Source organism: Dendropsophus ebraccatus, chromosome 1 (genome assembly GCF_027789765.1).
Source record: "Dendropsophus ebraccatus isolate aDenEbr1 chromosome 1, aDenEbr1.pat, whole genome shotgun sequence".
NCBI classification, from domain to species: Eukaryota; Metazoa; Chordata; class Amphibia; order Anura; family Hylidae; genus Dendropsophus; species Dendropsophus ebraccatus.
In genome coordinates, this window is record NC_091454.1 from 214,460,868 (window position 1) to 214,483,082 (window position 22,215).

The window sequence follows — 22,215 nt, forward strand, 5'->3', positions numbered from 1 at the left end:
CATAGCTCCTCCTCATCACATTCATCTCTTTACATAGGAGAGACTTTCGGGAAACCTGGCCGCTCAAGCAGACTGAACCAGTAGCTGGAAACTATTACCCAGTGATCAGCCGGATTTATATCAAGGTACGTGATACTGAAGGATAACACCCATCATTCTATTGAGGATGGTGCCAACTCATAGTGGGTTAGAACCAAACCAGGAGCTGAAATATCTAAACCCGGGGCGTCAAACTCAAATACAGTGGGCCAAAATTAAAAAATTGGACGAAGTCGCGGGCCGTCCTAATTATTGAAGAGGGCATGCAGCGTTCCTTTCACTTTCAGAGCAGTGTGCGGCGCTCCTTTCACTTTCAGAGCAGTGTGCGGCGCTCCTTTCACTTTCAGAGCAGTGTGCGGCGCTCCTTTCACTTTCAGAGCAGTGTGCGGCGCTCCTTTCACTTTCAGAGCAGTGTGCGGCGCTCCTTTCACTTTCAGAGCAGTGTGCGGCGCTCCTTTCACTTTCAGAGCAGTGTGCGGCGCTCCTTTCACTTTCAGAGCAGTGTGCGGCGCTCCTTTCACTTTCAGAGCAGTGTGCGGCGCTCCTTTCACTTTCAGAGCAGTGTGCGGCGCTTCTGGCACTGTCAGTGGTGTGCGTCTCTCAGCTGATAAATGACATGATACATTGCTATGACATGATTAAACCCCAACCCAACCAAAGTTGCCCCACATATTAGCCAGCATTTCCAATAGTGGCCAAATAGTAGCCAGCCCTCCCCAATAGTCTCATATAGTAGCCAGCCCTCCCCAATAGTCTCATATAGTAGCCAGCCCTCCCCAATAGTCTCATATAGTAGCCAGCCCTCCCCAATAGTCTCATATAGTAGCCAGCCCCCCCCCCCCCCCCCCCCCCCCCAATAGTCTCATATAGTAGCCAGCCCTCCCCCATAGCCTCTTTATATAGTAGTTAGCCCTCCCCCATAATCTCTTATATAGTAGGCAGCCCGTAGAACAGTTGTTAAAGGGAACCTTTTACCCCTGGAAGGTACCCTAAACCCACCATACCCCTGGATACAGCCCCCCCATCCTGTTGGTCCCACTTTTGATGCTGGTCCTGCCGCGGAGATACGGCTGCTCACTCATCTTTTCATGTAAGTATGGGGGGTCGTATCTAATGCAATGTCGGTGGGACAGATGCAATTCAAACTGTGAATTGCCTGCCGGGCCAAAAATAATGGCACTGCGGGCCAGAGTTTGACATTACTGATCTAAACTTTCTGGAGGTTCAGTGTAAAAGAGAGGACTCCACCATGGTCACCTTGCCCACAGATCCCCCCCCACCCTGGTCTAATAACTATACTATGTCTGGGCTCTCTCTGTCTTGCAGGACAAGAATATTCAGTTCACTGTATTAACAGACCGATCACAGGGAGGATCTAGCATTACTGACGGGTCACTGGAGCTTATGGTGAGTGTCTGGGGGAGGAGGATGCCTGGGCTAACAGTGTAGGTAATGGTGGTCCAGGCTGGGGTGCACCTATTCTTACAGGCAGTGCTGTTTAATGTGTGGCTCCCCAGCTCATGCTGTCTGGCATGCTGGAAGTTGTAGTTTTGCTACAGCTTGAGAACCACAAGATGGAGATCACTGTAAGAAAAAAGGTATGTGCATATACAATAAAGCAGGGATGGGGAACCTTGGCTCTCCAGCTGTTGCGAAACTACAATTCCCATCATGCTTTGCTTTGGCTGTCCAGGTATGATGGGAACTGTAGTTTTGAAACAGCTGGGGAGTCAAGGTTCCCCATCCCTGCCCTAAAGCAAAGTGTCTGCCAAGTTCCTTATATCCTGTGTTATCCCTTCCTGCCAGGTCAACAGACGTCTCCTGTATGACGATTTCCGAGGGGTTGGAGAGCCATTGCTGGAGCCTGGGCCGTATTTAGAAGGGATCATACTTAGGGGGAAACACTTGCTTCTTTTGGACACCCCAGAAGATTCTGCAGATCTGCACAGGAGTCTGGGCCTACAGGAATATATGTCCCCTCAAATCATCCTTTCCTCTGGAGATGGGGTTCCCTATAGATCTCAGCAGGACTCAACCAACCAGGTACATATAAGGGCTATGTTGCTTTGGATACAGCTATTATAGGAACAGTCTGGTCCTGACTACTTGTATTAGGTTGGCACAGTCTTTACAAAACACCATACTCAATGCAATCACTGGCAAAGTAGCAGTCAGTAATAGAGGACCTTTTGGATCCACCCATTAAGTTGACACTTAGGCTCAAGTGAGTCTTCATCCTGAATGAAGTTCATATGTCCCACTACCATATACATTGGCTTATTTCAGTCAATTTATTGTGACCACAGGGTTAAAGGGGTATTCCAGTCCTTAACACATATCCATAGGAAGCGTCTGATCAGAGGGGTTCCAAACTCTCTGGTGCTCCCATAGACAATGCATGGAGCATGTGCTGACCCACCACTCTGTACAGCAGGGTCCTATTCTGGAGTTTGTGGAAAGTCCCAAAAGTTGGACCCCCACCACCACCACCACAGACACTGTTGGCATGCCTACCCCTAAACTGATGCTATAGCTTTCGGCACATAGTACAGTCACTCATAGACCCTAGAGAGGAGTAATGATATGACATGTAGTGATCACAGGGATCCTGGTGAATTTTAACCCCACCTCTGGAATTAAGGGTGCTTTATAAATAAATAATTATAAAAATACCAGTTACTGGAGGACACCAACCTTCCCCTAACCTAGTCTTATCACCTGACCCCTGCCACACATCACGTATCTCTCCTTTGCTATAGTTCTCAGCACTACGGACCCCGCTCCCTAACAACGTCCACCTCCTCACCCTCGCACTGCACGAGCCAAACAAGCTTCTTCTCAGGTTGGAGCACCCCTTCCAGGGACACGAGAGCAGCAACTATTCCCAACCTGTCACAGTCAATCTCCAGGTGAGACCCTGATACACTGTGTATCCATACATGATATAACCAGAGATGATCAAACATCAGGAAATGTTAGGTTCGATCGAACTCGAACCTTCAGCATTTGATTTCCGATGCCTTCCCGTTCCGTGGGGAAGGTGGAGACTGCCCGAGTACCGCCTGGAAAACAGGGATACAGTCTATTACCTATGCTGTATCCCTGTTATCCAGGCGGTACTCTGGCTGTCTCCACCTTCCCCACAGAACGGGAAGGCAGCAGGAGTCATACGCAGAAGATTCGAGTTCGATCATCTCTAGATATAACATGGCGACAGCACCATCCTCATCTGCTCTTATCCTTATACAGGAGCTGTTCTCCACACTCTCCTTGTCTGAGGTGGAAGAAATGACCCTGTCAGCAAATCTGCCAAAGAGTAAGATGAATCGTATGCAGTGGAAAGCGGAGGGAGGTGAGTGCCTATGCTGCTGTATAATATACAAGGGAGGATAATCCCCACACTGCGCTTAGAAGAGGATAGGCCTGGCTCCAGTGTCCTGCTGATTTATAGGGGGTTATTCACAATTTTTTTTTTTCTTTCAAATCAAGGTGCCAGAGATTTGAACTTTACTTCTATTAAAAAATCTTCCAGTACCTATCAGCTGCTGTATACCCTGCAGGAAGTGGTATTTTTCCAGTTTGGAGAACAGGAGAGGGTTTTTTTTAAAGGGATTTGCTGCTGCTATGGTTAGTTCCTGACATGGACAGAGGTGGTAGCAGAGAGCTCTGTGTCAGACTGGAAAGAATACACCACTTCCTGCAAGATATACAGCAGCTGATAAGTACTGGAAGGCTGGAGATTTTTTAATAGAAGTAAAATACAAATCTCGGGCACCAGCTGATCTGAAAGGAAAATTACCCCTTTAATGTCTACAATGGACATAATAATAATCAGATATATAAATATATATATATATCCCTACTAGAGACTTGCACTGAGCAAAATGTTGAGTGCATCAAAGAGGCAGGTCTAAAAGTCACTGACCTATCAGCAAAATGGACAATACCAAAAAGTAGCCTCTGAGTAGCGGTACCACATCCAGTGGCAGTGTATGGGGTCAGTCTGACTGAGCTGCGATCCATGATTTCTCCTACCCCCTGGGAAGGCAACAACTATTGTAAGTCTTATAAAGTTTCTGCTTATTTCTCCCTTTTATTTTATGAGTGTTATTGCATGTATGTGTGTCACCTTATTTTACCTTTATTTTTGTAAGCACTGTACTTTTTTGTCTATTAAAGCAGTTTTGGTCCTTGTATGCTCTAAGAAGCCTTTGGATGTAGTGTTTTAACCCTGTGAGTGCCAGTGAGTGGTGTTGTGGGGTGACAGTGTCCTTTCACACTTAATTTGAAAGGTGGTGGCAGCGTGTGTGTTGAGGTGCTGGCCCTGTGTTGGGGTGTGATTTATGCTCAATTTGCCACGTGAGTGGAAGGTGATTGCAAGATTGAGTGAGTGGAAATAGATTAACCCCTTGCAGTGGCATCCACGTCACGTGTTAGTAAGTGTGTACGTGACAATTTGACAATCACCCCCGCTCTTCTACAGAACACACCAGTAACTGTCTGTCTGCCGTCTCTAACGCTATGTCCTCCCTATTCCTAAAACTAAACCTTGCTAAGACTGAGCTTCTTGTCCTCCCTCCCTCTGCTAACCGCCCCCCACCTGACATCTCCATCTCTGTCTGTGGTGCGACCATAGCCCCTACACAGCAAGCCCACTGCCTTGGGGTGATGTTTGACTCAGATCTGTCCTTCACTCCTCATTTTCAATCTCTTTCACCTTCCTGTAATCTGCATCTAAAATCCGTCCCTTCCTTACTGTTGAATCTGCTAAAACTCTCATAGTCGCTTTGATTCATTCCCGTCTTGACTACTGCAATTCCTTACTAATCGGCCTTCCTTCCTCTAAACTCTCCTCTCTCCAGTCCATTCTCAATACAGCGGCCAGGCTCATCTCCATGTCCAGCCGCTATACAGATGCCTCCCCCCTGTGCCAGTCACTATACAGATGCCTCCCCCCTGTGCCAGCCGCTATACTTATGCCTCCCCCCTGTGCCAGTCACTACATTGGCTCCCTATTAAACACAGGATACAATACAAACTCCTCCTGCTCACCCACAAGGCTCTCCACAGTGCTGCACCTCCCTATATCTCCTCCCTCATCTCTGTCTACCGCCCTACCCGTGCCTTACGCTCTGCACACGACTAACATTCACCTTGATCCGCACCTCTCACTCCCGTCTCCAGGACTTCACCCGAGCTGCACCAGTCCTATGGAATGCATTACCCAAGACTTTCAGACTTACCTCCAATACCCAAAGCTTCAAACGTGCCCTCAAAACTCATCTATTCAAGCAGGCTTACCAGGTTCCCTAAATTGCCCCCCCCCCTCCCCCCAATACATGCGCCAGGCATTTAAGCACTTAGACCTGTAGCAGGCAGGCATTGGTTGGTGACTGGTTACCCACCTTTAACTGCACTGCCTTATTTATAAAGATGGCCGGACCATGCTAAAGAAAGGAAGGATTTTGCCCCTTTGCCATTTTGTCTCGCCCCCTCTCCAGTCTGTAAGATCATGCATGCGAGCAGGGCCCTCACTCCTCATGTATGGATAATTATACGTATATCTCTGTAATGTCTATTTTTGTCTATGTATGTACCCCCAGAATTGTAAAGTGCTTAGGAATCTGTTGGCGCTATATAAAAAAAAAATCATTATTAGTCCTGCAGCAATCTGAGATATCTGGATACATTACTTTCTTTTGGAAATGAGTATAAAAGTTAATTTCCCATGATGCAATAGATATCAGCTAAGCTTGGTTGTGACCTGTGTATGAAGCATGCAGCCCACAATAAGGAAAGAGGCACCTGATGTTCAGGATCATTTTATACAGTTTTAATGATCAAAAAAGAAAAGCTTTGCTTCCAGATCAGCTCGGCCGGTTCTCATGGATTGTACTTGCCCCCTTGTTCAGCAACTTTACTGCATTTAGCTTACAGCTGTGCATCCTGTGAGTTGTAGTTTCACAGCAGCTGGTCAGTTACATTGTAGACCACAGCTATGCTACTACTATCCTATAAAGCAGGGGTAGGGAAAACAATAACTCCCATCATGCCTGGACAGCCAGAGCTTTAGCTGACCAGGCATGATGGTAGTTGTTGTTTTGCAACAGCTGGAGAGCCAAGGTTCCCTACCCTGGCTATACAGTCACATGTCCTTCCATTATGGATAATGTAACTGCTATACAGTCAGGTGTTAGTTCTTCTATCTGTAGGCCAGTTTAGCTGTAGTGGAGCAATAAGGACATGGTTGCAGTATACATACCCTGTATATGCTTCTTTATTGCAGCTTCTGATGTGCCCAGAGGAGACAAGTCCTCCTTCCTGGATCCCACGGCCATCATACTGAACCCCATGGAGATCCGAACCTTTCTTGCCACCATTCAGTACAGAAAACATGGGGATAGATGATGACACCATGAGGGAGTACACTACCCAAAACAGCAGGGGTCCTCCGTGCCTGGCAGCCCTAGGCCTTACTGACCGTGTATTATACTCTGTAACAGGGCTCAAATAAACTCTATTTTCCAAAGAAAAAAAAAAATATCACTGTAGTTTCGTTTGCTCTCCAGGGAAAATGTACATGTTAAAAGGCAGAAATGTCTGTCCACCATGTTAGCAGTTATGGGCAGCAAAAGAAAGCAGAGCACCCTCAGGAGGCAGGGGTGTTATCGTCTGACGGAGGGGTGTCCTGGCACTCCATTTCAGAGTCGGTAAGTGAATGGGAGTATCGGCAGCTGTCGCCCAGGTCACAGGAACCCTGAAGAAGAAGGAAACTAGATTGAGGACGATCACAACATAATTTTGGGCAGGAAAAAACTCCGGTAAGAATTGCTAGAAAATTAAGAGCATCCTAATGTATATAGTCACTGATATAATACTACCATAAATAACAAAGGCCTCCAGCCAAAACTACATTTTACATCATGCCTAGAGAGACAACACTTGTAGCTGTCCAGGCATGATGGGAATTGTAGTTTTGCAACAGCTGAAGATTCCCCATCCCTCAGGCTAAGGGTCCTTTTACACACACACAGATTGGCTGACAGATCACTGAAGCCAAAGCCAGGAACAGATTTAAAAAGAGAAGAATCATCAGTCTTTCCTTTAGGACCTGTTCTATGTTTGTAGTCTGTTCCTGGCTTTGGCTTCAATAATCTGTCAGAAATCTGTGTAGGTGTGTAAAAGGACCCTGATGGTGCGTTTACACAGAGATTTATCTGACAGATCTTTGAAGCCAAAGCCAGGAACAGACTATAAACAGGGACCAGGTCATAAACAAAAGACTGAGATTTCCCCTCTTTTCAAAACCATTCCTGGCTTTGGCTTAAACAATCTGTCAAATAAATCTGTGTAAACGCACCATTAGGGTACAGCCTGCAGATGCCAATAAACCACACAATGAGCCAATACTACATGTCGCAGACAAAATAATACGACTGTTGGCGACCATGTGTGACTGTGGTTTCATCAGACTGTATACACTGACTATCAGTCATCCATAGACCAGCGCCATCCTTTAGCCATCCTCATCCTGGACTGGGGGTTACAATGCCTCCAGCTGTAATTAGTAGGATACTTGCTGGTTTCCCCTACAGCACCACCACTGGGGGGAGGTAACCATTACCCCCCCCCCCCCCACCCCCACCTAGTCTTAACAGCTCCGCTCACTTACCTGCTTGTACTTCTTACATGTGAACTGTTTAAAAGTTGAATCTTCCAGGACGGCTTTTCTCTTGTTTTGAAAATGTTTCCTTTTCTCCTCCAAAGAGGTTGATATTCCTCCCCTAAAGGAGACAACACGTCATCAGTGGCTGTGGTATACCATGACTCTGCTGTAACTACAACTCTTATTAGAAGTAGCTGACTGATAAGCAGCAGGCTGCAAACACTACAGCTTCTGTCCTTGGACCAGTGGCATCAAACCTGCTGCCCTCCATGATGCTAAAGCTTTGGCTCCCCAGGGATGATGGGAACTGTACTTTTGCAATAGTTGGAAGGTTTTCCATGCCTGACTTAGGGTCCTATTACAAATGATCATCAACCATACTTGGCGGATTACTGGCTGATAATCGTTTTGTGTGATAGATCACGTTAAAAGGCAAAGATCAGTCGACATGCACAATGTCGGCTGATCTTTGTCTCTCAGAATGTTCTAAAATCGACGATAGGGATGGTCTGCTGCCTGTCTCCCCGTGTAATAGGAGCGGTGGCATCAGATTCTCTTCTACAGGACGCCTGGACTATTTAAAGATAGTCCAGACAGCCCTCCTGCTTGATGTCTGTGCGTGTAAGAGTATAGACAGTGAGCTGACAGGTCGGCGCTCACTTCCCCCTCAATATCAGGCCGTTTAATAGAGCCCTTAGACCATTGTTCATCAACCTGTAGCTTTCAAGCTGCTGTAAAACTACAACTTCCGGCAAAGCTGTCAGGACATGCAGAGCTGTAGTTTTTCTACAGCTGGAAAGCCACAGGTTGATGAACAATGATTTACACCAGGGATGTCAAACTCAGGCCCTCCAGCTGTTGCAAAACTACAATTCCCATCATGCATGGACAGCCAAAGCTTTAGCTGTTGTAACAGCTGGAGGGCCTGAGTTTGACACCTGTGGTTTAGACTATCCGCCACTCCGGTATCAGACTATGGGGGAGATTTATCATACTGGTTTAGAGTAGAACTGGCTCAGTTGCCCCTAGCAACCAGTCAGATTCCACTTTTCATTCCTCACAAATTCTTTGAAAAGTGGAATCTGATTGGTTGGTAGGGGAAACTAAGACAATTCTACTTTACACCAGTTTGATAAAATTCCCTGTATATACTTACCTGGCTTTGGCTCGGGCTTTAGGTCCCCAGTTGGCCTCTGGATTCTCCTGAAACCTCTTTAGGCCCATCTTCCTGGACTTTGGATTTGCATCTTCTCGAATTTCAAAATTAGCCTGAATCCTGCAGAGAGAGGAAAGTTATCCCAGAGCGTCTATCTGAGCTTATAATAGAGAGGCGTTCCATTATACACCCACCTGGGCTCTGTGCTGAGGATGTGGTAGGCCGGGCTGGTCTCTGACAGTTTCTCTCTTTTCACCGGATTCAGTTTCTCCTGTTGGGGATGGAATCTGTTCAGATCTCTGATAATACTGAGGCCCAATGAGTCAGAACAGAACCAAGGTTACTACATCAGAAAGATTCTATCCCCATTGGGATGTGTAAGTCCCGCAGAACTAGGCGTATCTCTATAGGACTCCTCTGTTCTCCTCTGTTACTTACCTGATACTTCTCTTTCCTCCTTTAATACAGATTGTACAGAGAGGTTAATTGTGTCTCCCACACATTAATATAAAGTTGTCCTTCTCTTTCAGAAGAGGTTCTGCAGCAGCTACAAATCATATTAAAAACTGCCCCAGAACATTCATGAAAGTCTTGGTACATCAGCTTCTATCATGGTGGCCATCAGTTTAACACCAAGGTGGTGCTGGATCTGTTTTTTTTTTTTTTTTATATATATAATGGAGGTCAATGGAAAAACGGATCAAAACAGATGCACACAATTGCATCAGATTTTTTTGCAAAAACGTAATGTGAACCCAGTCTTACAGAAGACAATCCTTAAAACAACCAATAAGGCCAAATTACAGCTGAAACAGTGGTTGTCATCATCTCTCAGACTCCATACAATGTCACTGTCACTTAAAGGGGGTTATGTAGGATTAGAAAAAACACAGCTACTTTTTTTTGCAAAAACAGCACCACCCCTGTCCTCAGGTTGTGTGTGGTATTACAATTCACTTCAACAAAACTGAGATGCAAAAGCCCCTCACCCAGACTGAGGACAGGAGAGGTGCTGTTTCTGGATGGAAGCAACATGTCGAAAGCTTTGATCACATTAGTTCGGGGGGTTCAGATCTCCATCGATTGCTGGAAGTAGTACTCGGCTAAGTGCTTTCCCCTGTCTCACTGCTAGACATGGACCCCATAGAAAGTCTATAGCACCCATATTATACAGCGAGTGAAGCACACAGCCAAGACCTTATCCCAAGCTTTACCAGTGATTGGTGAACACCTAGAGCCCAACAGATCAAACCTTTTGATATGGCCAAAGATTTTTTAATTGACAATTTAAAAGTTATTGCACCTAGAAGGTATCTTAGGAACTCTAAAAAAAAAAAAAAAAAACTTTAGGAGCTACAATTGCAGTCATAGTGGTTATTACTGGTATTTACTTATGGTAGAAACTTTATTTTTGAGATGTGTGCGTGTGAAAACAATAGAAGTCACTCACCCAGCATCTCATTATATCCCAGATGACGGAGGGAGGAGCGTCGGTTTTTATGGCGTTCTGACAGGCGTGTGACAGCGAGACCTTATACCCAGCATGCAGCAGGGCAGACCTGGAAGACAGAGGGTTAAGACCCTGCTGTAAACTTAAAAGTGTCACTGTCATTTGGACAAACTTTTTACTAGAGACCTGTCAAATGTTTTGATCGGTCTGGGTAGAAGTCTTTACACCCGTACCGATCATGAGAATAAGTTGGGAGAAGACAGTGCTAAGCCCGATCCTCTCCCGGCTCTGTGTCACGTGATCTATTGGGCTCCTAATGTAAGTCTATGGAGCCAGACGGATCATGTGACAGAGCGAGGAGCAGACGTGCTGCAGCGCGGTCTTCTCCCGGCTTGTTCTAAAGATCAGTACCAATTAAAACTTTTGACAGGTCTCTGTGACAAAAGTCAAGTTTTTTTTTTTTCAAACGACAGGTACACTTTAAAAGGACGGGAATGGTAAAATGGAAGAAAATCGTCAGCTCACCGGAACTGTAGCAGCGATGGCGTGTTACACCGGACAGTGCTGCTCAGGTTGTCCATTGTATAATACAATGGGATGTTCAGCTCCTGCAGAAAAAAATTAATAAAAAATCCATTGATATTTTGTATGTTGAATCATTTTAAATTATTATCTTAAGAGGCCACAAGGGGGCGCTCTCACCTCAGTCACCATGCTGAGCATTCCCTCTATTCTGTCTGACATTTTGAAGCGCTTTGGATTTCTCTCTGAAGCGGTCAGGACTTTCTGTACAAAGGCTACATCATGGAGGGGCTCTGCCCAGATGGGTCCTCCGACCTGGAGCACAGGCAACAGCGTTACAAGGGGCAGACAGGGGAATGACGGCCATATTGTGACGGATGCTCCTCTCTACCTGATGCTTCTGCTGACAGAACTCACAGCTCGTTCCTATGGGAGGTCCGGTCCCTGCTGAGTATTTCATACTGTTCAGAGAGAGATGACAGGAACAGTTACCCTGTAATCTATTGCTCCCAGTTATCAGCCACTACAAGCCAGTTGTAATGTTCTTCAATGGGATATTTTCTTTCAAATTAACTGGTGTCATAACATTATACAGATTTGTAATTCACTTGTATTAAAAAAAATCTTAAGCCTTCCAATACTTATCAGCTGCAGGAAGTGGTGTATTCTCTCCAGTCTGACACAGAGCTCTCTGCTGCCACCTCTGTCCATGTCAGGAACTGTCCACAGCAGGAGAGGTTTTCTATGGGGATTTGCTACTGCTCTGGACAGTTCCTGACATGGACAGAGAAGACAGCAGAGAGCACCGTCTCAGGCTGAAAAGAATACACCACTTCCTGCAGGACATACAGCAGCTGATAAGTACTGTAAGACTGGAGATTTTTTTTTTGTTAGAAGTAAAATACAAATCTCTGACACCAGTTGATTTGATTTGACTCTCAATTAACTTACTTGTTTCCATGAGCGACAGCTCTCCCCATACGCTGCAGATGGAACGTTCCACAGCCCACACAGTTGTACACTATTACTTGTTTACTATGGAGATAAATGGGGGGGGGGGGGGGATCTGATTATCTTTTCTGTTCCGCATACATTTCTACAGACTCTAGAGCGGCACTCACCTGGCAGACATCTTCACCTTGGCCTGTCCGGTAAATACTCTGACAAAGACTCGGATGTAGAAGTCAGCGGAGACGCTGAGCAGAGGCACGATGTAACGCTGGTAACAATTGGCACGTAGATCTAGGCTGTGTAAGAGGATACGTAGAGCCTGCGGAGGGCAGAATTACAGATTGCTCTAAGACAAGGGGGTCAAACTTTTGGCCCTCCAGCTGTTGCAAAACTACAATTCCCATCATGCCTGGACAGCCAAGGCTGTCCAGGCATGATGAGAATTGTAGTTTTGCAACAGCTGGAGGGCTAAAAGTTTGACCCCCTTGCTCTAAGAAATGTAGAATCATTGATAACCCAAACATATGGCGCCACCTACTGGACAAGGATGCAATGGTTACCCCCCACACCACCACCACCAAACCTCAGCTCTCACCATTTCATGGCAGAACCTGGACTTTAGTGACATGGAGCCATATTTGCCATAACAAGTCTCCCCGCTGTTACCCGCCAGCACGGCCATGTCCGTGCAGGTCACACAAAGCAGCCCTGTAGAGGAGACGCAGAACCATCGATCATCGCATGTACAAGGCTACAACTCATCTCTACAGCGCAAACAGCGCCCCCTACCTCCTTCACCGACACTCTGCACCGCTGCGTCCAGGAACATGGATGGACTCCCATAGGGATCCAGATCTATGACATCAAAGCGATCGTGTTTTCCCATCCGGTTATACATCAGCATCCTATAATGGAAGAGGAAGGGGGATTACATCTGTCATTCATATAGCCCCCTATAGTAGATCCGGAGACCTGAAAATGGATCCAGCATGCTGGATCCACTCCTTTCACTTTTCAACTGTGGCAAAGAGCTGTACTTGACTACAGTTAGAAATCCAATCCAATTTGTAATTGACTTCTATTAAAAAAAATCTCCAGTCTTCCAGTACTTATCAGCTGCTGTATGTCCTGCAGGAAGTGGTATATTCTTTCCAGTCTGACTCAGTGCTCTCTGCTGCCACCTCTGTCCATGTCAGGAACTATCCAGAGCAGGAGAGATTTTCTGCTGCTCTGGACAGTTCTTCACACGGACAGAGGTGGCAGCAGAGAGCACTGAGTCAGACTGGAAAGAATACAGCACTTCCTGCAAGATATACAGCAGCTGATAAGTACTGGAAGACTGACGATTTATTTCAAATCAATTGGTATCAGAAAGTTTTATAGATTTGTAATCTACTTCTATTAAAAAAATCTCCAGTCTTCCAGTACTAATCAGCTGCTGTATGTACTGCAGGAAGTGGTGTATTCTTGCCAGTCTGACACAGTGCTCTCTGCTGCCCCCTCTGTCCATGTCACGAACTGTCCAGAGCAGCAGCAAATCCCCATAGAAAATCTCTCCAGCCTCCCGACTGGAGAAAATACACCACTTCCTGCAGGACATACAGCAGCTGATAAGTACGGGAAGACTGGAGATCTTTTAATAGAAACAAATTACAAATCTCTGATACTTTCTGACACCAGTTGATTTGAAAAAAAAAAAAATAATTTCCCGGAGTTGCCCTTTAAAGCTGTTTACAATGCCAACCCTAGAACGTCTCCAGGCACCCAAGGTGTAAATAGCCATTATAACAGATGCCAGCTGTGGTGAGTCAGCGATGTCACCTGTTACTGATAGGCCACATTGCTAGAAATATTACTCATGTAATTGTTATGTATGCGGCACGGAATGGAATGCTCCAGAGTATCCAGCTCCACCCGCAAGAGGATGTGAACGTCTACACACCTGCAGATGCCAGGTACACGTATAGCATGGACTATTATAGCAAGTAGGTTATACTATTGTATGACTGACGCTCCAATAAGGGGGCCTATACTATCAAAGATGCATCCATCCAGAATCTGCCTATTGGTGCCAGTCAGGGGTCATGCAGCAGGGCAAAGGTGTCAACGCAGAAGAGGTCCTCCTGGGCATCTGGACCCATGAACACAACTGCCTATGTTATAGAAAAGGGTCTTGCATCTACACCATTGGTCCACTGAGGGGAGCTAGAGCTGGGACTGGGAGGGCACATATAAGAACGTTATCCCCTTTCCCAACAGAATAAAACAATTAAAGCTGGAACTGAGATGTAATACCAAATGAAACCCATGGACAGGTGTGGTGCTGTTTTTAAACAAAAGCAACTATGTTTTCTCTATACCTGGACAACCCCTTTAAAGGGCTAGTTCAGCACAAAAAAAATTCTTTCAAATCAACTGTTATCAGAAAGTGCCAGAGATGTGTAATTTACTTTGATTAAAAAATCTCCAGTCTTCCAATAGTCATCAGCTGATGCATGTCCTGCAGGAGGTGGTGTATTCTTTCCAGTCTGACACAGTGCTCTCTGCTGCCACCTCTGTCCATGTCAGGAACTGTCCAGAGCAGGAGAGGTTTTCTATGGGGATTTGCTGCTGCTCTGGACAGTTCCTGACATGGACAGAGGTGGCAGCAGAGAACACTGTGTCAGCCTGGGAAGAATACACCACTTCCTGCAGGACATACAGTGGCTGACAAGTACTGGAAGACTGGAGACTTTTTAATAGATGTCAGTTACAAAGAAAATAATTTAGCTAAACTACCCCTTTAAGTTCCCGGGGTGGGTCACCCTATTGTAAATTACCTGGCATCACTGTAGCTGGCAGTCACCAGGTGCTCCACCCCATTGAACTGAATGTTTCTTTTGATCAGCTCCACCGCACTGGCAGAGAAGTCATTGGCCACGATGCTCTGCAACCCTGGAACTTCACTGGCAAAACGGATGGAACGCAGGCCAGACGCTGCCAGACCCTCCAGAACACGCAGCCCCTCCTGACAGAGAGAGATGGTGAGAGGAATTGTGCTCCCATTAGAGAGAATAAGGGACCTACAGCAGGGGTAGGGAACCATGGCTCTCCAGCTGTTGCAAAACTACAACTCTCATCATGCCTGGACAGCCAAAGCTAAAGCTGGAGAGCCAAGGTTCCCTACCTCTGACCTAGAGTAAGGATGAAAAGCAATGGCACCCAATGCATTACTGCAATAACCCAGGGGTGATTTTCCATTCAATAATCTAGGAAAGCTAGGAAAGGACAACACCCTGTAGGAGTAGTAGGAGCTGCTATCTTATCTAGTTGTTCTAATGCTATTTAAAGGGGGTTACCCAAAGATAACAACTGAGATCATAAATGTCTGATCAAATGGGGACCAAACAAAATCCCTCATCTTGAGAGTGGGGCTAGGGTCTTGCTATGGGGCTAGGTAAGCACTGTACTCGGCTATTTTCCACAGTTTCTTAGCAAGTGAATGGGACAGCGGCTGAACATGGACACTACTTTTCCATTCACTCTGGAGACAAGGGACCTCCATTCTCATGAGATATCCCCTCTATCTAATACCCGAGTGTTACAAAGTGCATCGGCTCCGGAACATGGGCGCCTTAAGTAAGAAAGGGTTAACACAAAAGGTGCTAAATACACCCTCCTTTCCATGCTGACGGTACCAGCCCCTGAGCCATCTGACCATTAGGTGGCAATGAATTGCCACTTGAGTGAGCACTCACCGGACAGGCCTCTCCTACAGTCACTGTGCGTCTCTCTGCAGCAGCAGGGTTATCCTGAGGGGCAGGGGCTTCGCTGTCCTCTCCATTGTCTGACAGATCTACCACCACCTTCTGCTGCTCCCTCTCTCCAGGTACCACAACTGTGGAGGACAAGAAGATTCAGACACCTCAGCAGGAGGACACAAGGACAGCGTGATTCCAGTGTGATGTGAAACTCCCTCCTGTATAAACAGCATTTTCTTCTGGTTCAGGATCACTCACTCCCAACACTTCTGGATCAGGATCCCCCACTCCCAACACTTCTGGATCAGGATCCCCCACTCCCAACACTTCTGGATCAGGATCCCCCACTCCCAACACTTCTGGATCAGGATCCCCCACTCCCAACACTTCTGGATCAGGATCCCCCACTCCCAACACTTCTGGATCAGGATCCCCCACTCCCAACACTTCTGGATCAGGATCCCCCACTCCCAACACTTCTGGATCAGGATCCCCCACTCCCAACACTTCTGGATCAGGATCCCCCACTCCCAACACTTCTGGATCAGGATCCCCCACTCCCAACATATCTGGATCAAAATCACCCACTCCCAACACTTCTGGATCAGGATCCCCCACTCCCAACACTTCTGGATCAGGATCCCCCACTCCCAACGTATCTGGATCAAAATCACCCACTCCCAACACTTCTGGATCAGGATCCCCCACTCCCAACGTATCTGGATCAAAATCACCCACTCCCAACACTTCTCGATCAGGATCACCCACTCCCAACACTTCTCGATCAGGATCACCCACTCCCAACACTTCTCGATCATACTTAAAGCAAATGTTGCAGGGAAGCTGATGCCGCGGTCTATTTTTTAAACCGCAGTCCAGTACCTGTGTACGACGCCGTCCACGGGTACCGAGCCGGGGCTGAAGCACTGGGCCGCCCCCAGAGGGAGGAATCCACCGCCCCTCTATGACGCAGCTATGTTAGAATCAATGGAGCCGTGTCATAGAGGGGCGGGGGATGCCTCCCACTGGCGGCGGCCCGGCCCACCTCCAGTGCTTCAGCCCTGACCTAACACCCGTGGATAGAACAGCGCCGTACACAGGAACCAGGCTTCCCTCCGCCGGCGCCGCTCTATCTGTGGGTCATGTTAAAGCGAATGTACCTGATGGTACATTCACTTTAAAAGGATTCTCCTCTTTGGACAATCTCAACTGGTTTGGGATCTGCTGTTGTCACATGTCCTCCTGCCAGGACAACCAGCAATCAGCTATAATCTATGAAACCTGGAAGTGCTCAATCTCGCTGCAGCGCCACCACAGGGGAAATAAAGCATTACATAATTCCTATTAAATTAAATAGGATGTCCGTGTAACGCAGGACTGGCGCCTCAGAGAAGGAGAAGCTCTTTGTAACCACTCATCAGTCTGCAGACTATGAAGGTGAGTTTTGTAAAATAGACAACCCCTCTAAATTATCTATTATTCCACAGGGACACAGGAAAGCATATTGATCACTATGGTTGGAGAGGGGTTGGGATACCCTATATGCTCTAGCTGGTTTAACACTACAATTCCCAGTAGTGTTGCCACAGTCATAGACATGATGTACATTGGACCATTACAGTACCCACATACTCACGGTCAATGCCTTTCTCTGCCAGCTGCATACGGGCAAACTCTGTGATGACGGCACAGCTGAGGATACAAGATAAGAATATCATTTAGACGGCGGCCATCACATATCACCATCTCCCTGCCTCCATCATGGGACCAGCACCCCTCCTCTCAACGTCTACACTTACGTCAGGTCTCTGTTAAACTCCTGCACCGGGTTATAAAACACTTGGTTGGCGCTAGGATAGATGACCCTAGCTTTCCCCTCTGTGATGACGGTCTCTTCTTGGGTGGGTCCCAGCCCCTCCATCTTGAATGCACAAAAACTCCTTGATAGATTTTTAACCTTAAAGAACGAAGACGAAAGATAATGCAGCCTAGGAATGACAGCAAGCATCGGGTGTACCTGAAAGAGGAAAACGGTAGCAGTAGCATGGGTTATATTACTGAATGTTCTGGTGGTCAGCAGCGTCTAGTGCTGCAGAGAGATCCAGGAGAATGAGTGGTCGCTTATAGAGCTACGTAAAGTGCTGCGGAATCTGTGTGCACTATACAAATAAAAGCACTATTATTATAGAGCTGGCAGAGAGGAGGTTATTACCGACTTTAGATTAGGGCGCTTTCTGTAGAATGAAGAGGATGGAATCCAAACTGTAGAGCAAGGATGGGGAACCTTTGGCCCTCCAGCTGTTGCAAAACTACAGTTCCTATCATGCCTGGACAGCCACAGCTAAAGCTTTGGCTGTCCAGGCATGATGGGAATTGTAGTTTTACAACAGTTGGAGGGCTGAAGGTTCCCCATCCTTGCTGTGGAGGGTGAAGAAGAGTTATCAGAGATATAACAGGTTAAACGGGAGTAGAGAAGACGTCCAAGAGTTTATAGATGAAGTCAGATTGGAGACAGGTCGATAGCTGGCTGTCCAGGAGGGGTGCAGATACCTTTACAGCAATGGAGTGATGACAGAGTGTTTAGAAGTTGAGGGGAAGATGCCAGAGGAAAGAGAGAGGTTGTAGATTATAAGTAAGGTAAGTAGTGACAGCAGGAGAGAGACTGGAGGAGGTGTGAGGGAATAGGGTCACTAGGGCAGATGGTGGGGCGAGAGGAGGCTGGAGACTTCCTCCTCTGTCACTGGATAGAAGGCTGAGAGGGATGAGGAGGAAATGTGAGAGGGAAGAGGATGAACACTACCTGGGGACTGGGAGATGATCCCCTGGCAGATGAGATCTACTTTGCCCCTGAAGTAGGAGGCTAGGCCTTCAGCACAGAGGTCACTAATGGGGGTCTGCACTTGGAATTTGAGGAGAGAATGGAGTGTCATAGAGGTTTTTCGGTTATGGGACAGAGAAGAGAGAGGTGAAGTAGGATTGCTTAGCAGCTTGCAGGGTGAAGAGCAGAGTAGCAGCTTCTTAGCACAAACGTATAGGTAGTGACTAAATCCCATACCGTAAAGGGACCTCTCCAGGCAAGCCCCGCCCCGGCCGGATTTCATTGTCTGCTCCATTCCAGGCTTCCTAGCAGCCAAAATTAGACCCTGCCGGACCCCCGACCCTAATACAAGCGTTTAGTTTTAGGGTTAGGGGTCGATTAGGGTTACTACCAAACTACTTAACTATCCCCTGCCCACACGACAACCCTAACCCTCGGGATTAGTGCTAATCAGGAGGGTTAGGGTTAAAGTGACTGTACCACCAGGCCCAGGCAGAAGCACTGGAGGCGGGCCGACCCACCCTTAGTGGGAGGAAACCCCAGCCCCTCCATGATGTGACTCCATTAGAATCAATGGAACCCTAACATAGAGGGGCGGGGGATTCCTCCCACTAAGGGTGGGTCAGCCCGCCTCCAGTGCTTCTGCCTGGGCCTGGTGGTACAGTCACTTTAAGGTTGGGGCTGTGGGGAGAGTTAGAACATGAGAAATCAGTGGGGCGTAACCCTAATCCGACCCGCAACCCTAACCCTAAAACTAAACATTTGTATTGTGGTCGGGGGTTTGGCTGTTAGGAAGCCTGGAGTGGAGCAGCCAATGAAATCCGGCCAGGGCGGGGGTTGCCTGGAGAGGTCCCTATACGGTATGGGATTTAGTCACTACCTAAACGTATAGGCCCAGATTTATCAAAGGGTGTAACCTGCCCATAGCAGCCAATCACAGCTCCTCTATCATGTTACCAGAGCTAAGAGCTGAGCTGTGATTGGCTGCTGTGGGCAAGTCACACCAGTGTCTATACTTTGATAAATCTCCCCCATGATGTATAAAGTCTGGGTTTACCTGGATTACCTCCCCAGATGTTCAGCACCTACTGCAAGTCCTTGCTGTGTGCCGGGGCGGCTGCCCTCTGTGTCACACTGATCGGGGTGAGGGATTTCAAGGGTGTCCAACACATACACCAAATGCTCACAACTAAGGATCCATGTACACAGATTATCTGCCAAAGATTTGAAGCCAGGACTGGATTTAAAAAGAGGAGAACTCTCAGGCTTTCCTTTATGACCTGATGTCTGTTTATAGTCCATTCCTGGCTTTGGCTTCAAATCTTTGGCAGATAATCTGTCAGATAATCTCTCTTTGTAAATGGAACCTTAAACAGTGTGAACAGAGTTGAATCCTGATGATCATCCATATAAGTTAATGATGAACACTGCTGCCTCATATCAGATCACAGGCAATGGTCTCTGCTTCACCTCTATAAAGACACTTACAACATACAGATATACAGCAACCTATGGCTTTACAGCTGCTGCCAAACGAAAACTCCCAACATGCTCTCACAGCCACCTGTCAGTGCATGCTGGGACTTGTAGTCTTCCAGCAACTGGAGAGTCACGAGGTGAAGCCTACTGCAACAAATTATACTAACAACTCCAATCCCACCCCCTCTCTTTATCACACAGCACTCAACGAAAACCTAAAATATTACACCCCCTCGACAACCCGCTCTCCCACCTAATATTACCTCCCACTCACTACAGCATGTTCACAAGGGCGCCGCCATCTTGCTACGCGGCTGCGTGCGCATCACGTGACGCCTTCTAACCAACCAGCGCTTGGCCCGACGGAGCTTCAAGAAGGTCAAATTTTGTTGCAGCGCGTTTTATTGTACACTGATAGCTGTTGAGTTTGTGTTTGTGGAACTACTAGTAACGAGTTTCAAGAGTCTGAAAACATGCTTCCTTATCATTTATATTCAGAGACTGATAAGCAAACAGTTTTCTATACTGAATCCCATTGTTAACACTTATATGTACTAGTAAAGAATGATCAACCATCATATCAGTGTCCAATATGTGACTGGAGTCTTAAGAATGGGGTTTATAATGTATAGATAGCATAAATGTCTGATAATCTGGCATGATCAGCCCCAGAGGTGTCAGATTATCAGGTCTTCTATACTATACATGACATCAGGCCACTATGGAGGGATGGGGAAGCTGCAGCCCCTCCAACTGGTGCAAAACTACAATTCCCATCATGCCTGGAGAGCAGCAGCTTTGCCATTCCTGATCTAGGAGGTCAGGTGCCGGAGAGTATTGTCCATTTGTGATAGGTTTATATGTGACAGATACTTGTCGCTGGATGCATTATATATAGATATACATATAGCCCTGTGTAGGGCTACTTGACAACCTTGGCTGCACCATAGATTAAACAAAGGTGTCAGGGTTGCTGCTGTGTCTCCTCCTTATAGCAGTGTGGCTATAGGGGGCGCTAGAGATAAATCACACCTGAGCCTTGGGCCTCTCTCCAGTACTATAAGGAGATGGGGGCCCTGTCATAGATTTTACATTAAAGACCTTGAACTTGTTTCCAGGCTACAGGTCCCAGCAGTGGGAAAGCGTTATTACTGGGGTACCGTCCAGAGATGAACAACCATACAGTAGGTTTAGGTTTGTGAAACCTAGAACGCTTAGCATTTCATACAGGCATAGACATAGTCTGTATCCATGTTTTCCAGGCAGTCATCAGCTGCATCCATCTCCTCCAGGCAGTGGGATTCAAATGCTGAGCTATCAGGATTGCGTGAACCCCAATTTACTGTAAATTCGCTCATCTCTAATCCAGTCTATCAATATAGGAGCAAAGGAAATGGAGCATCACTGCGCAAAAATGGTATGCTGGCATATACTGTTGCGTACCCGTAACTGGTCCATTGATTTTAAAAGACTGAAAATAGTTTTATAGTCCAGCAAAAATATCAGTGACTACACATACACTGTAATCAGTCCACTGGAAATCAATGGAAATAGCATGGGTACCATGCAGTATACATTGGCCTACCAGTGTGCCAACTAATACCCTGAACATGGGCTACCTGACAGCCTTACCAGCGTGCATATGCCATAAACCATACAAAGGCCACATGACATGTTATACCAGACATCACTAGGTTATGGATAGTTTGGCATAGAATTATAAAGAGCTGAAGTCAGTGCATAGCTGATTGTAAAAAACTTAGCGTCCAGTTATACATATAATACCCAGATGCCTGATTGATATATAATACAGTGCCCATGTATAATAAACCTGTGTCCAAGTAACATCGCTCCAATAACATCCGTACAGCACCTATATATAACCAATACAGTGTCCAATCAAAAGTATACATATCACACATAATATAAAATACAAGGCACATATAATAAACCATACTGTATTAATGTAATGTAATAATCTGTAAGATATCCATACACTAACCATATAAAAGGAAGTCATATAGTGTACAATGTCCACATAATATAGTATCTGCAAAAAAAATATTCCTCAGTAACCATTTAAAGGGGTTGTTCCTTGTCCCTAAACTGTGTGAAGTGGCCTTCAGGCATGAGCACTGCTGCACTATTCCCTCATTATAGGACTGCTGAGTGCTGTGCTATAGTCTCATAGTGAGTGAAATGAGATACTGATTTAAAGGAAATTTATCATCAGAAAATTATATATTGTTTGAAGTGAACCTGTCCATAAAACTTTCAAAATCTAAATCAACACTAGATGTGATTTAAAGCAAGTTTGCCCTTTTTCTGTATTTACAGTTGTGGCTCTCTGTAGTGGACCACATGCTGGGACTCTCCTTTTTCTCTCCTTAGACT

The 22,215-nt window shown here is 46.4% G+C and overlaps 2 protein-coding genes across 3 annotated transcripts in view; one reads left to right on the forward strand and one right to left on the reverse strand.

The window, feature by feature from the left end:
• MAN2B1 (mannosidase alpha class 2B member 1) overlaps positions 1-6,574 on the forward strand; it is a 35,127-nt gene extending 28,553 nt beyond the window's left edge. Inside the window, exons 19-24 of the mRNA XM_069947782.1 lie at positions 38-125; positions 1,366-1,446; positions 1,846-2,082; positions 2,799-2,948; positions 3,289-3,391; positions 6,326-6,574. Of these exons, the coding sequence (XP_069803883.1) occupies positions 38-125; positions 1,366-1,446; positions 1,846-2,082; positions 2,799-2,948; positions 3,289-3,391; positions 6,326-6,447 (781 nt within the window). The 3' untranslated portion in view covers positions 6,448-6,574. The remainder of the gene's footprint in view (positions 1-37; positions 126-1,365; positions 1,447-1,845; positions 2,083-2,798; positions 2,949-3,288; positions 3,392-6,325) is intronic.
• Positions 5,851-20,157, reverse strand: TRMT1 (tRNA methyltransferase 1). Of its 2 annotated transcripts, none has more exons than XM_069947800.1 (17): positions 20,085-20,157; positions 17,324-17,481; positions 17,161-17,216; positions 15,522-15,661; positions 14,604-14,791; positions 12,574-12,689; positions 12,380-12,492; positions 11,955-12,103; positions 11,785-11,868; positions 11,225-11,294; positions 11,014-11,148; positions 10,837-10,919; positions 10,312-10,420; positions 9,056-9,132; positions 8,862-8,981; positions 7,712-7,823; positions 5,851-6,796 (listed from the first exon to the last, which is right to left on the reverse strand). In XM_069947800.1, the coding sequence occupies exons 2-17, from the start codon at positions 17,443-17,445 to the stop codon at positions 6,689-6,691; spliced, it is 1,782 nt and encodes a 593-aa protein (XP_069803901.1). In that variant the 5' UTR covers positions 17,446-17,481; positions 20,085-20,157; the 3' UTR covers positions 5,851-6,688. The 2 variants fall into 2 exon arrangements, with proteins under 2 accessions (XP_069803901.1, XP_069803893.1); XM_069947792.1 differs by having other exon boundaries at positions 17,324-17,541; positions 20,085-20,143.
• Between the last annotated feature and the right edge of the window lie 2,058 nt (positions 20,158-22,215).